Source organism: Carassius gibelio, chromosome A14 (genome assembly GCF_023724105.1).
Source record: "Carassius gibelio isolate Cgi1373 ecotype wild population from Czech Republic chromosome A14, carGib1.2-hapl.c, whole genome shotgun sequence".
Classification (NCBI taxonomy): Eukaryota; Metazoa; Chordata; class Actinopteri; order Cypriniformes; family Cyprinidae; genus Carassius; species Carassius gibelio.
Genome location: NC_068384.1, coordinates 14,996,531 through 15,012,304, shown reverse-complemented (window position 1 = coordinate 15,012,304; position 15,774 = coordinate 14,996,531). Strand labels below are relative to the sequence as shown.

Genomic DNA, 15,774 nt, shown 5'->3' with positions numbered 1-15,774 from the left:
TACATATCGTTTACAGCTGGCCCCGCTCTGCCTTGCAATATGTCTTTGTTATTGATGGGATATGGAAAGGGTTTGCAGGAGCAGTATGGGTCTCACCGTTGCTGTAGAGAAGCTGTAACCTGTAGTGGATGCCATTGTTGGTCTTCTCGCCATTGTATTCCTAAAAGAATACACAAGCAAGTAGAACATGAAAAATGTTTGAAAAAGAAATTGTCATCTATTAAAACACTGACCATCAAGACAGGTAACCTCAGCATGTTGACCTTCAGACCTGAATTGTGACTCACTGCTGGTTATGGCTCTGCTAATTATGGGACCAATGTCCTGGCAATACTTGCAAAAACTATTTTATTTATTTGGCTTTGACTACCCATTTTTCTATATACTTGTTCTATACATCTTTACACCAGTCATCAGTTTGGGGTCAGTAATCATTTTGTATGTTTTTAAAATAGGTCTCTAATGCCCACAAAGACTGCATTTATTTGATTTATTTGATTTTAAAAACAATACAATTGTAGAGTAATACAGCAATAATGTTAAATATTATTACAATTTACAATAGCTATTTTCAATCATAAAGTATTTTAAAATCTAATTTATCCCTGTGATGCAAAGCTGAATTTTCAGCATCATTACTCCAGTTATCAGTGTCATATGGTCCTTCAGAAATCTTTCTATTTTTGTGCTCATGAAAAATGTCTTATTATTAGCAATGTTGAAATGTGCTGATAAATATATTTCTAAACATTTTTTTAGGATTCTTTGATACACAGAAACTTCAAAAGAACATCATTTATTTGGAATAGAAATCCTTTAACTGACATTATAAAAGTCTTTACTGTCACATTTGATCATTTTAATGCATCCTTGCGGAAAAAAAAGTACTAATTCCCTTCCAAAAAAGGGACTGACCCCTATATATATATATATATATATATATATATATATATATATATATATATATATATATATATATATATATATATATATATATATATTAGCTTGTTTGAAGGCTTACTTAAAATCTCTTTTGAGAATTACAGAATCATTCACTTTATAATAATTCCAGCAAAAAAATAAATAAAAAGCAATGAATGCAAATTCGAGCCCAGTTTGGTTTCACTCTTTGGACTAAGTGTGAGGGTTAGATTTAAACATCACATTCAGGCTTCAGGTGAGTTATTTTACCCTAATGTGACATCAATCCAACGAGACGCAGGAACACGACACACCCACACATGACGTCAGTCTTTCTCGGTCTCTTCACTGCCAAGTTTAATGGTAGCATCTTGGCAGCGACCCAGGGTGGAGTGGAGGAGTGTTGGGGGGTGGTGCTGGGTGGGGGTTATGGCGGAGGTGAGCAGACAGTGAGGACAGAGCACTGACCGTGCCAGCTGGCCCCCGTCCCATATGACCCGTGGGCGGAGCTGTTCTCTGTAACCTTTTACTGAGAACAACCCCCCGACACACACACCGCAGGGTGAGCAGGACTACCCTCCGAAACACACCACAGGGCTACAAAGTACAAACACAGGACTACACTCCAGAATGGAGTTTGCGGTACCTTGAAAAGGCCAATTTTTTGAGTAATGCATTGGGAAAGAGTGAGATTTATTCCCATGATCCAGAAAATCACACTCAAACGATAAGCAAAAATTAAATGTTAGTAAAAGTGGATATTTTATAATAAATTCAAATAAAAAAAGAACATTACATTTAGTATTGGTAATGCAATTCTTATGACAAAAAGTGGTCTCATCGGTGCCCCCTAGAAGTATTTTTTGGTACTGAGAATCACAATACTGTGTGATAATGTGAGTTTGATACCCAGTGCAATTGCATAAAGAAAGAAAAGATATAATTTAATAAAGAATAGATTTAAAATATAGAATATCTTACCATTATTTATCACCATATATATATATATATATATATATATATATATATATATATATATATATATATATATATATATTGATGAAATTAAAAATAAAAAATAAAAATACACACACAAATTAAAAACTTTAATTTTTTAGGAAATATTTTATGTCGTTTTTCAAATAATGTATGTATTTACGATCAAAAAGAGGTATTTACGTTTATTTTGTAACTTTTTTTAACTTAAAAAAAAATCCACATTCAGATATATTGCTAAAATTAAGAAAGAAAATTAAAAAAATAAAAAAAAAAGTAAAAAATTAAAAATTGTTGCAGAGGATTTTGATAAATGTTCAAATGTTTTATGACTTTTTTTATTTATCAAAAATGCACCTAAAAACTTATTATACCATTGCACAGTACATTCTTAGCATGTTCTCCAAGATCAGTATGCAAACCCCAGCATATAACAAATCCTGCTGCGTTGTGTAGCAGCATCTATTAGTGACAGACTGCTTACTTTGTCTTTTTCCACAAAGTCCACATAGGAGGTTCTCTCGATCTCGACAGGCTGTCCCTGCCGGTCATACAGGGCCAGAACGAAGTGGAAGAAGTTTGACTTGCGCAGGTTCGAGGGAGGCTGTTTCTCATAATGGGCTCTCGCCAAACCCACACCACTACGAAAGAGAGAAAGACACAGAGAGATTAATGTACTATAATCATTCGAAATATGAGCTTGCAGAAACACGATTTCACAATGTTTCACAAATAATATCTCAATGCATATAAATACATGACATTGATCAATTTTTTAAATATGTGAAAAGATAAAGACTACAGGAAACACAAACAGGAGATTAGAGCTGTTACAATGTGAGATTACAGGAAATAACTGAGGTGTTAGAAAAGAGATATCTGGCTTGTTTTCTCATGCCCTGTGTGCCATGAACTTTTTTGTCTGCCCCTCTCTGCTCTGCCACCTCAACAATTGGAATCTGGCACTGAGCGGGGGACCCCAGAAGGCACCGTCTGCCTTTGCAGCTGCCAATCGCTACTGGGTACAGCTCGCCTTGGCAACTGCGGAGTTCCTCTTTCCCTCACCTGTCAGTCAAACCTGCTCGGGCCTCCCCAGGGTTCAAGCGATAGAAGCCTTTATCCTGACTCTCACACTTGAGCATCGATTAGAACGCCTGGCAAACGACGGACTGACAGAGACCGAGGAGCTTTGCGCAGCCCGAAAGGAGGAGGCCCGCACCTCTACACCAACCCTGCACGTCCACCTATCAGTCAAACCATCAGCCCTGGTCCACTGACGCAAACGCTGATCATCTGTCCATACCTGGATCAGTGGACACATGGGCCTCAGAGAGAGAGGAAGGCCTGAAGTAAAGGACAGAAGATTCAAATGCATGTGGTCTATTTTCAATAGGGTGGTAATGTATGCATCCCTTTCCTCAAGAAGAAACCGATGTCAAGCACTTAATCTGACACTGTATTTTACCACATTATAATTGAACAAAGGAATACTTTTATTTATATTGATTCAATTAAATGTTTTAAACATAATATTATTATAATAATTAAATAATACAATATAATAAAAAACAAACAGATCTGCCATTGGTTGCCAAACAGATGCCGTCCCCGTCTCTTTCGTAGAAATTAAATCAGTCTACAAATGGCTTTATACACTAACATTCTTTTATTATTTTATTCTGTAAAGATGCATTAAATTGATCAAAAGTGACAGTGAAGATATTTATAATGTTACAAATATTTATATTTCAAATAAATGCAGTTTTTTTTCAATACTGGGAAAAGGTATCATGTTATCAACATTATCAATATCAACATTAATAATAATCAGAAATGTTTCTTGAGCACTGAACACTGGACTGGAGTAACGGCTGATGAAAATTCCTATTTTCATCAATGTCAATGCATCGAAGTAGCATCTTAATATATATTTACAGTGACACTGCTATTTTAAATTGCAAAAATATTTATAATATTCCTGTGTGTGTGTGTGTTACTGTATTTTTGATTAAAAAAAAATTAATCCTATTTAAGAATAACTGACTTACATCTTACCAACCCCAAACTTACACATGGCAGCGTACTGCAAGTACATTACTGCATATTAAGATGGGACAGGAAAAACGTTTTTTTCAAATCATTAATAAAATAATGACATCACCTTCAAGTCAAAACAAGTGGCTTGTAATATTTATGATTCCTTAAATCATCAAATTAAAAAGCGTTTAATGTTCACATACATAAATTGCCTCTGTCATAGTTAAGTCTGTTCATTATTTACTCGTTACTGTGATGAGGTGGGTTAAAATACATCTGAATCTCTAAAATATGCTCATACATAAATATTTGTTCATTTGCTGCGCTCGGGGTGGGGAGTCAGTGTTTTGGAAAGCGGCCTGCTCTCTGTCTCCGCTCGCTGAGATATTCCCCCGGTACGACATTAATAAAGCCTGACCCCTCCCCAGTACTATTACCAGGGCTTAATGCTTCATTTGTATCCGAGCCTGGTGAAATCTCATTCGTGAAGTTGAGGTTAAAACACTGAAGGCAAAAACAGCTTTCACAGAAGAGGCTGTGGGAGGGGAATTCAGGGAGGAGCACTTTTAAAGCGGATGACTTCAACGTAAATGGGAAATATGATCTTCTTCATCTGTAGTAATTGATTCCCAGTGAAGATCTTTAGCAGTCTGACTGGTCAGGGCGGTGCTAAGTCTGACAGATGCCCTCTAAATGCAATAAGAAAAAAGCATGCAAAATAAGACAGTAAAAACAGCTTTAAAGATTAGAATTATACTGTAAACTATATAATTATATCATGTGAAGAATGTTGGGTAGTCAACAGATTACTTGTCCATTAAATCAAAACATCAAGATTTTAGTAATTTATAGATAATTAAATTAATTATAATTATAGATAAATAAACATTTATATTTTTTCCATTTATACTTATTACTATTATTGTATCGCACTACAATAAACAATTATAAAACATTACAAATATAATAGTTTGGTATTAAATATAGCATGTTACACAGTAGGATGCATCAACAGTCTGGGCCTAAATCACTGCATGAAATGCACAAGCATACACAAACACAAATTATCACCTTCGCATAGGTATACAGAATTACAAAACGACACATTTGCGGGGAGCAAGAGGAAAAAGACTGTATCACACTTAAACACACACGTATTGCATCATGAGCTCCTCTCCATTACCCCATCAGCTCAGTTACACAGCCAGGCGTCAGGTTTCTGATGGGGTGAGGGAGAGAGACATCGTTCCTGCATGCTCTCGCAAAGGCACGGATCTTTACACACAGGAAACGATCGACTCAGAAAGCTTGTTAGTGTTATTATTTTAATTATGTTGATTGCTGCCATATCCACTCCAGCAGTCAGAGGCAGAGGCGCGATTGGACGCTCTGTATTGAAATAACTGCTATTGAGGTGATGAACACACACACATAGACAGCAAAGCTGTGTAAATCAGTCACTAACGGATGGCTTCAGCACACGGCCTTACAACAGTCTCCGTTAAACACACTGTTTGACATGTTCTCGCCACAGAGTAGAGAGATATAAAAGGAAAAAAAAAAACGTGTTAGCCAGAAACAACCCTAGTTCTGACACAATTCTGGAAGTAAAAACACCCTCCACTTTTATTTGAATCAATAAATACAGTCTCACAGAACTGCTTTAACAATAAACCACTCATAGCAGGAGCTGAAGGGTTTGTAATGAGGACATTTCCGAATACAAGAGCGCTGTCTTTCTATGCAGCGGTGGCTCAGTCTGCGGCTCTTTGCACACTGCAGCCTTAATGCAATACAGCAAAGTCTAATTATGTTAAATGAAAAAAGTAACCCCAGGCTAAAATCCTCACTGCTCAAGGGCCTGAACACTTGAGGGAAATGGATACTAAGACTCAAACTCTGAAATCATCCGCTAATGAACATGCAGAGGAGAAGAACTGCCAATACACAGACACAGTGGGATGTGCTGAGTTATTGAGGAGTTAGCTGACATGTGTGTGAGTAAAAAGAGGTAAGTGATGTTTTGCATGTACATCTCAATAAAACAATTATCTCACAGTGAAAAAAAACTGATTGATCATAATGATTGCAAATATTTAATCTTTAGATTAGACAGAAAACACTGCAAATAACGTCATTTACAACACATTTAACTGCCATAACTTATGACATAATTTCAGAGTAAAGCAGAATATTTGGTCTTCAAATTCTGATTTCATGTTATCTTTAATGTACACTTAGCGTTCAAAAGTTTGAGGTCAATAAAAATGTGTCATGTTTTCATAAGTATTCTCTCATGCTTACCAAGGCTGCACTTATTTTATATAAAATACAGTAAAAACAGCTAGTTATTATTATAAGTACTATTTTGTTTCTATTCTAATGTTTTAAAATGTAACTTACTCCTGGGATGCAAAGCTAGTTTTCAGCAGCCATTACTGCAGTCACCAGTTACACATTCCTTCAAAAATCATTGTAACATGCTGATTTAGTGTCAGTAAACATTTCATATTATTATCATCAATATTGAAAACTGTGTGCTGCTTAATATATTTGTGGAAACTATGATATATAGATTTTTTCAGTATTCCTTGACGAACAAAAATGTCAAAATAACAGAATTTATTTAAAATAGAAATCTTTTCTAACATTATAAATGTCTTTACTGTCACGTTTGATCACATAAGGACACCATTTCTGAATAAAACCATTGATTTCTTTCAAAAAGTGTAGTGGATCAGTTTTGTATTAACTGTATTAACCAGTATTCTAACTACTTTACCATGAGGTGTCTGTTAAAATGCCTGCGAAAGATAGATATTTGACACAGGTAGTGTATGGGTGGCATCTACAATCCCTAGATCTCAGTGACATTAATCATGCCTGTGATGGACTGTGACAGAGGGAAGTCTTTAACTACAGCTCGCCTCTCTCTTTCTCTCTCTCTCTCTCTCTCTCTCTCGAACTAATGAGCCGTACAGCAGCACTCTGTTTATACAAATGTGACGCGGAAAAATCATCTCTGCCCTGGCTGAGAGCCAACGTGCTGATCCAACAACTAAATGTTCATCACGTTCTCTCTCTCTTGCGCTCTTCCTTCCTCATTTTCGCTTTTTTAAGAATTTGTTCTCATTTGTTGCATCCATCCTGACAGTTTCCCTCTCAGAAAGGTCTTGATGAAAAAGAAAGGTTACAAGGCTGGATGGCATCAGCTGAGATTTGGTGGATAAACCCACTGCCTTCATCAGAAGTCTGCAATGGGAGATCATTTTCTAAATTAACCGACATAAGGGAATCATATTTAATTTGACCTTTACTATAATAAATGACCAAATGAGAGAAGAGGAGGGGAGAAACAGAGCATGCTTGCCTTCGTGTGCTCATCAGGGTCCAAGTATTTTGAATAAGATATGCACATACTCTGTGTTTACGTTGGGAGTAATTTATGCAGAAAGATACAATTACTGTGGCAGCATACACTTGCTCATGCTTACGAGTGTATGTGTGTGTGTGTGTGTGTGTGTGTGCCGTGCAGTGTTAGGGGTGGCAGCAGGCAGTCAGCATGGCAGCGGTATGTTTGGTTAGCACTTATTAGCTGTGTAATAAGATTTAATGAGTTGAGGACCAAAGCATATTGGGATTAGAGGAGAGCAGACACAGAACGAGAAGAGGAGGAGAGAGAGAAGAGGAGGTTGTTTGACACCCGTATCTCACTTGTGGTCAAACCGGGTCTTTTTTTTGGGGGGGGTTCACTTGGCCTGTTGCAATGTCATCTCTGTAGCTCTTATTCTCTCTTGACTCAAGTGTGCGGTGCTTTAATTGTTCAACACAAGCCTTGTGCATAGTAAATTGTCGAAATGGGCAGTTAGATCCCCCTAAAGTATAAAAATTTGTATTTTATATGGCTGTTATCTGAGGTAAAAGCGCTGCGCCAGATGTGCTGATTGTGTTTATGGATAGTCGGCATCTTTGTTTCTTTATCGCTAATTGGATGTTATGATGTGGAATCATAGGAAAACCTTCCTGGAATGACTGAGTGCAGAGAGTAATAGAGGCATCTGTCACCGCTGCACAGTAACGGGTGGCCGTAAGTCAAAGCGAACGTGTCCGAGAGGATCTTTGCATAAAGAAAGGCCTGTCATTTCTCCATGAAATCTATTGCCACACAAACACAAACGGCCTGTCTGTCACGTCTCCCAGCAATAAGCTGGCACATACATCACTACTTCTCACACACACAAATATATAAACATACTAGCACTTTTACAGACATCAGAAAGTAGACGGTGTCTTTACATGCCTGTTCCTGACTGTGTTCCCTTAACCTCTGATGATAAATTAGGTCAGGTTTTCTGTTTACTGAAAAAAATTATTCTATGGATTGATATAAACCCCAAATTATGTATTTTCATTGAAATATGCATATGCAATGCAATGCAATGCAAAAAAACAACAACAACAACACAATGACATTCAAAGAAGACATACAGAATTATGGGTAAAGTTCCAAAGTTAAGACCTGAGGTGGTTTGTACATCTTTAAACTTGTGATAAGGTGTTTCTCATTGAATGGTGATAAAATAAATATATATATATTTCTTTTAAATTGGTATATTTGTTCGTTATTATATTGATAAAATCAAAAAATATTTTTTTTATTTAAAACTAAAAAAAAAAGGAAAAACAAAGAAAATTACTAGATATTTGTTTTTTATGTCCCTAATCATTGGGATATTTTGGCATTGTTCATTTTGGATAATCTCAATCTAAATGGAATCATGCAGTGGTTTAAAATAGTCAGTCACTAACAAAAATAATCACAATGCAAGTAAGGGACCAACAACTGACGGTGAACTATCCCTTTAAACGTTTCAAACAAACACCCTGAACAACATCTGAATTTACACACACACACACACACACACACACTAAAACAATAATCCACAGTAAAGATATTCACTTTCACACACAGAAAATGCTGCTTTTGCCTTCAGTATTTTGCTGAACAAAAAGAAGGTGCTCTGCTGAATGGCCTGTGTCGTCAGAGGGGTTGATGTGCTATCATTGCTCACTGAATGAGACTCTCAGCACAAGAGGAACTGAGTCAATAGACTCGTGGCTCTCTCACAGATTAGACATCTAATCAAATTCAGCCCCGTGTGTTTATCGCTCGCTGTCGTTGGAACGCTCCACAGCTGTGACAAAACGACGACATGTCACATAATACACATAGAACACAGACTTTTTTTTTAATGCAAAGTAATGTTCTACAAGTGTATCATGTCATACAGGTTTTATCAGGTTTTCCTTGCTGTTGATAATGATAATAACAACAAAAATCTAATGATCTATAATGCTGATTTAGTTTTAACTTTAACAGTTGAGATTATTACACACACACAAAAACAAACTCAAACAGCTGACAGCACTGTCAGACACTGTCACACGTCGGAATCATAATACATTTCTTCTTTAATGGTAAAAGCGTATTATCAGCCAGTGCTAAACCCTTCCAGCTAATTTCTAATTTGTTTGTAATTGCACCGAGACAACTAAACCATTGCACAGTTAGAAGTTATTTCCTGGAGCTGGACGGCTAAATTACAGGCAAATGTTTCATGTGATTAGGACACTCTAATTGAAAATTTGACATAGAATAAAGCTGCCTGTCTAACGCAGAAGAGCATCAAGTGCATAAAGCATGGAGGAAACAGGTATTTACACTGCTGCGTTCTGATTTTTTTTCTTTAATCACAGTGAATTCCTTTTTGATTATTGCATCCCGTCGAATTGCAATATATTTGTTTTTCTTTCCATCAAAAATTAGTCATGGCCTCATTGCAACTCTTCTCCTTTGGATGCCTCGATCAATGCACTGGTCACATGTCTTTCCTCAGCTGATCTCTACATAAGAGTCAGAGTTGTGTGTGTGAAGTGCTACCCCTACACTGTGGTGTCTGTGTGTGTTTTATTAGTATTGTTCTTGTGCATGTTTGCCATTTGCTGTAGGTTTAGCCCTGACTGCACCTGCCAGACCTGCACACACACAATAAAAAATATAGCACTCCTTTCTCTCACCCTCACTCTTGCCGCTCCGTTCTAAAAAAAACTTACAGTATTTTCTAAAATCGTTAGTGGCCTACAGCTGAAATCATTAGCTGGTCACCTGTACATTTCTAATGGGGTCATTACCGAGGTGGCCCTGCAGCCGGCCGCTAATCACTAGCATGTTATTGGGCAGCTGTTTCTAAAACACTTGTTTCTCTGTGTTACATTCCAGCGTGCAGGCGTCGACTGAGAAAGAACAGAGTGTGACCCTATAAATCAGGTGTGTTTTGTTATACGGTGAATGCTTTGGAGTATTTAAGAAAGCGGAAATGTTTTAAACTTGCCCTTTTTCTAAGTGGCTGAAGTCCAATTCTTGTATTGTTAAATGTCATTGTTGCATATTTGGTTGGATTTGCAACATGCAGAAATAAAATGCATCATGCAATTACACACAAAGGAGTGTGGAGACAAATTTCCTTTTTTATATATGTATATTTCCGTTCATATATACAGTTTTTTTTTTTTTTTACCTAGAGCATGGGGGTCTGGACTTCATTAGTCTGACCCCCCTTCTCTTCAAACACCCCCCCCCCCCCCCCCACCACACACCAGTGGACAAAACAGAGGCGACATAATTCACTTTGCCAGGTTTTACAGTGTAGGGGTACAGAATCGGTGAAAGGGTCAAATGAAATCTGTTCCCCAGCTGTGCGGCCCTCTCACTCACCCCTAGGCCCAGAGAGAAGGCCAGAGAGAGAGAGAGAGAGAAATGCTCGGGGGGAGATGGACCCCACAAACGTACCCCTGAGCTGCCTGAGCATCACAAACCCTTTCAGCTAACTACATCAGTCCAGTTTGTGTAGGAATGCAAACAAGTTTAAACTGAATAAAAACTGTGCAGTGTTTCTGAACTGTAATTATTTATTAAAATAATGTTGGTAATAAGGATGGGATCATGCACGAATCCTCATTTCTGCAGAGCTAAAATTCAATGCATGTTGTCCAAACAATGATTTTCCTTCTCTACTCTGACAGGACTAGGACTAATCCAAAAAAGGTTGCACTTTCCACCAAGCTCACCCCTAAACACCCACCCATCATCACCACAGCCAACACATGATATTATTTGCAGGATCACATGAAAGTTGCAAATCAAATTAAGCTCTCACTTTTGCTCTTTTATCCACATTCACTCACTTTACTGTCTCTTAAGAGAACACCCTTTACTTCATCCCTACCCATAAAACCCATATCCTGCCATCAGTGTATATTTGAGATTAAAATAGAACTAAAATGTGATGAAAATGCACTAGGATGAATTAAAACGAGTGTGAAAGAGAGAGCAAGAAAAAGAGGAAGAGGTGATATTTCAAGCAGCAGAAGATGTGCATGTGTTTTTTCGCCTGACAAATGTACATAACATACTGAAACGTAAAATACTAGCAAATGAAGGATTATAATAACTATATGTTAGGCAAAATTAAAAATATGATTTTTAATAATTTAAGTCGTTTATTTAATATTTTAGTCTTGGTTTAAGATGGCATCGTGCTTCGTGATACGTTCGCCTCTTTTGCTTTTGTATAGAATTTTGTTGTGTAAGAGGCTGATAATTGGCTAGAGCAAATTAATTATTATGAAGGAGCTTGTTTTACAAATGATTTTTTATGCAGCGCTGCTATATTATGGTAGAAAACACTGCTCTTTATTACACTCCATTTATAACTATATACATGATAAATTATTTAAACGGGCTTGATATTTTGACCGATATATTTTTTTTATCCTCGTTTTTTTTTTTTTTTTTTTTGCCATATTGCTTATGCTATGCATTGCAACTTATATGCAACACGCATATTTATTTTTCCATAAAATAAATTATTCAGAATGCGAGTTTTTATCTCATGTAGGGTAATTAGATGCCCAAAGACGTTGGATTTTTGTCTCTAATTAATAATAAAACATCAGCAGTTTGGTTTGCAAATACTGGTGATCTACAAGGTGCTCGCGACTTTTCCATGTTAGCGATATGACAGGGCAGGTATTTCTGCCACTTGTACATGGCAGCTGACCTGCACTGTAAGTTTGAAACAACCCATTTATCCAGCATACACAATATGCAATATTAATATACCGCGGGGGTAGCTACATTTATCACCCCAGTGTATTTAAGGGATTCACGAAAACATGTAAACGCAGCAGATCTCTCTCTCTCTAGCCTACATGTTTTAAAGTTTCAAATTATTTGTAGCCTACATTAAAAAAAACGCCTCGTAAACTTATGTCCTGAAGAAGTTTTGATTTCAGGATGCATCCTTTTTCACACTAGCAGAAAATAACCCGTCTCATTAAGTGCGTTTTGCTCACTTAAGTAGGCTACATATAACATCGTAATTAATTATTAATTTATTTCAGACCACATGTTTGGCCATGCTTGATGCAGCAAATTAATTTATCTATATAACAAATAAATACATAAAGATTTAAATGAGCTTAAATATCTGAAAATACCATCAAATACACTAAATGAGCAGTCCCAATATTCCTCAAATTCTCGCCCGTTCTCTCTGTGCTTTTATAGTGACAAAAAAAATCGAACATTTCAGCCCTAAGACACATACGTGTATTTCATCACAGAATAGAGGTATCTTACTTATTATTCCATTAATATGCAATTAATTTTAAAGAATTAGTGTGATGCTCTGTTCTTCCGTCTCCCATTTTCTCCGCTTCTATATTTTTATAACAATTTTAACATGATATCACGGCCTGTGTAATAAAAATTAGTTTAAAAAAAAAACTAAAACTAATTTTTTGTCCCTCTGCATAAAACTTTAGCAAGTCAGTTTAAATGTAACCTTCACGTATTTCTCGAAATCTCATGTCTCTCTTTGAAGGGTGATACAGAACATCCTACATCTCCTCGGTGTTTCAGCATCATTCAGGAACCCAGAAGATAAGAGAGTACATGCGGAGGATCTCCCGGTCCAAAAACTTTTCTTTTTAAACTTGTTTCAAGTGTTAATTGTTTATTTTGTATGCATTACACTAGTGAAATAGAAAGACCAACCGAAAGACATGTTGTGGTACCTCGATTGGACTTTTCTTGATTTTTATTATTATTACTATTATTATTATTATTATTTAAACAGGCCTAATAGTTTTGTCTAGCGCAATAACCTCACTAACTCCACTTATCTCTCGCACTTTGAGCAATCTTTAACATCCTATAAATTATATAAATCAGAATAAATTATTTAGGATAATTTTGAAATCACCTATAGTATTGCGTATTTTCTTTACAAACAAAAATATTAACTCATGCTTGTTATTGATTCTCACTAGACCTCTCTGTCCCTGTGATGCACGTTAAATATCATTAGATGAGTGCGATTTTGAAATATCAATATTTTCATGGTAAATAAAATGGCATGAGCGGGACATTCCTACACAAGACAATCTGAAAGACCTCCAGCTCTGTTTCAGCCACAGATAAATCAAGTAGGACAATGTTTTCTCATGTGTGACTGGCAGCGTAGCTAGAGTACGCCTTTCTGGAGCGACGCGAGTAGACTTATACAGCGCATAATGATGCGCAATCTGTTTCAGCACGTCTACAACTAAATAACAGCTGACAAACTTAAAACGACCTTGTATTTGTACGAGCACTTAGATTCAAAACAATTGATTTCGAAACACTTCTAACTGTGCCCAAGCGCTTCCTCTAACACGCCTCGGACGCTCTCTTTCACACACCCAACTACTTGGAATATGAACAGCTTGGAGCTTGTTGGTGATGTTTACCTTTGCGCAGCTGTGTTGGCATCTAGTATCCCCGCGCTCTGCATCCAAGAGCGCACCGGCGTCATGCCACTCGTAAGGGGCTCTTCTTTCATGGTCAAGGCTCCCCGTGGGAGACCGTCCTGGATGGAGAACATGAAAATAGCCTTCTAGGGGATGTCTCTCTACACCAGCTCGAGTGGAATAATCCTCCTTGCACCACCTGGATTAACCAAAACCAACTGAAAGGGGAAAAAAATCTTCCCCAAAGTGCAACAAGGGGAAAGAGGTCCTTATCCAAAGACGCGCTGCCGTATCCCGTTGGGTGTTCCTCTTTCTTTTAGATTCCAAACCCAAGTTCAGTTCACTCAAGATTTACCGCTCTCTAGTTAAAAGAGGGTGGAGAGAAGGCAAGAGCTGTGGAGCATCTCAAAGGAAACGATCAGCCGGGATCAAGCAGACCTTCTCGTCGCGGGGAGAAAGAGGGGAGAACGCGAACTTGCTCTGAAGAAGAAGGCGAACAGACGCGCACGGGATTGTGAAATGAAAAGTGGGATAAAACGCGCGACTGCTTCAAAAAGGAGTAAAATGAAATGATTACCAAACAAGAGGGAGGGATGGACCAGGGAAGGCTTGCTGTCCCTGGGGAAAAGAGGGATTGGGTAGCAGGAAATCTCATTCCCTCCCTCCCCGTCTCTTTATGCCTCCTCTGTCCCAGCGGAGCGCACCTTCTCTCGGGTTCCGCGGCTCCAGCGCTCTCGGAGGGGACAAGCGTGGATTTGCCGAGGGCGGAGACTTGCCCTTAAAAGGCAAAGTCATTTACATGTCAATCTTCGTTCTGAGCTCTGATTGGTCGCGGTCATCCCTTGCGTCATTTTCAAAATTCGCCGCAAAAACTCAGCTGATGTTAGTGGGACTGAGCGCTCTGGCAGTGGAAGTGGTCTCATGCCTTCTAGATTTAGCATGAAACATGCCCTTACCCAGGAATATTCACGATGCATTCCATACACCCAGCATGATTAAAGTATAATCGACTACAGAATAGCCTATCGTTTTCAAGAAGTCAAATTTGCCTAAAAGTTCAGCCGGGTATGATCTGAGATTATAAACAGTGACTGAATGAGAAACCTAAGCATTTACAGTAAGTAATTTTTCACGTCGTTTACGTGCCCTGGTACTCAATGGAGTTTCCACAGATGACAAAAGCGCAGTAATATTCCATAAAACTGTCAAACATCTCTTAATGAACTTGTCCTCCTGACTTGCCGGATTAAAATATCCTACTCAGTAGATGAGTTAGAAGAAATGTTCAAATACGAAAAAGCACGGGGTTATTTGCAGCTGCATGAACTAATAATATTATTATAGTATAAATTATTATTACTATTATTATTATTATTATTAACAGTCTTCCTGCAATACGAATATAAAATATATTAAAATTAAATTAAATTACATTAAGAACAATTATTCTATAATTTAGGTCAAATTAATCAAGTAGATAAAGTTTTTACTCATACCCAATACTTACCCAAAAAAGAAATGATAAATTGCGCAAACTCGCATTGTATTAAGGATTTCTAGTGTTATTTTGACATTATTTTGAATTCCACCAAATTACGCCTGATTAAATAGTTATTACAGATAATTATAGAGCTCATAGTCGGAAAACGACCCCTTTAGATTCAATAATTAAAATATAACTAAATTTCATCTTAAAAAAGAAAAAAAGAAAGAGAAAATCGACTAAAGCAAACAATCTCCCCTCGTCGTAACAACAAAGCAGTCATCTGTGTTTTCTATTAGAGGTTTTTCCTTCAGATTCTTAATTTCACACATCATTATTAATATTATTTTATTTGTTTAATAATTATGTGGGCCTATGTTTGTAAATATATATATTTATTATAATTTTTTACTAAAGCATCCTCACAAATCATTCTTGCTTATACAGTTTGAAAACTCTTGATGACACGAAAATCTTGCTTATGC

The 15,774-nt window shown here is 37.1% G+C and overlaps 1 protein-coding gene across 5 annotated transcripts in view; it reads right to left on the bottom strand.

Moving 5' to 3' along the window:
* The window catches only part of LOC128026968 (transcription factor COE3), a 93,604-nt gene extending 79,108 nt beyond the window's left edge, over nucleotides 1–14,496 (bottom strand). For 3 of the 5 annotated variants that reach the window (XM_052614274.1, XM_052614275.1, XM_052614273.1), the window contains exons 1-3: nucleotides 13,807–14,495; nucleotides 2,402–2,558; nucleotides 97–160 (exon numbers count right to left, since the gene is read on the bottom strand). In XM_052614274.1, coding sequence (XP_052470234.1) covers nucleotides 97–160; nucleotides 2,402–2,558; nucleotides 13,807–13,940 — 355 coding nt within the window. In that variant the 5' untranslated portion in view covers nucleotides 13,941–14,495. Of the gene's footprint in view, nucleotides 1–96; nucleotides 161–2,401; nucleotides 2,559–13,806 lie in introns of all 5 variants that reach the window. The other 2 variants (XM_052614271.1, XM_052614272.1) reach the window with 1 other exon arrangement.
* Between the last annotated feature and the right edge of the window lie 1,278 nt (nucleotides 14,497–15,774).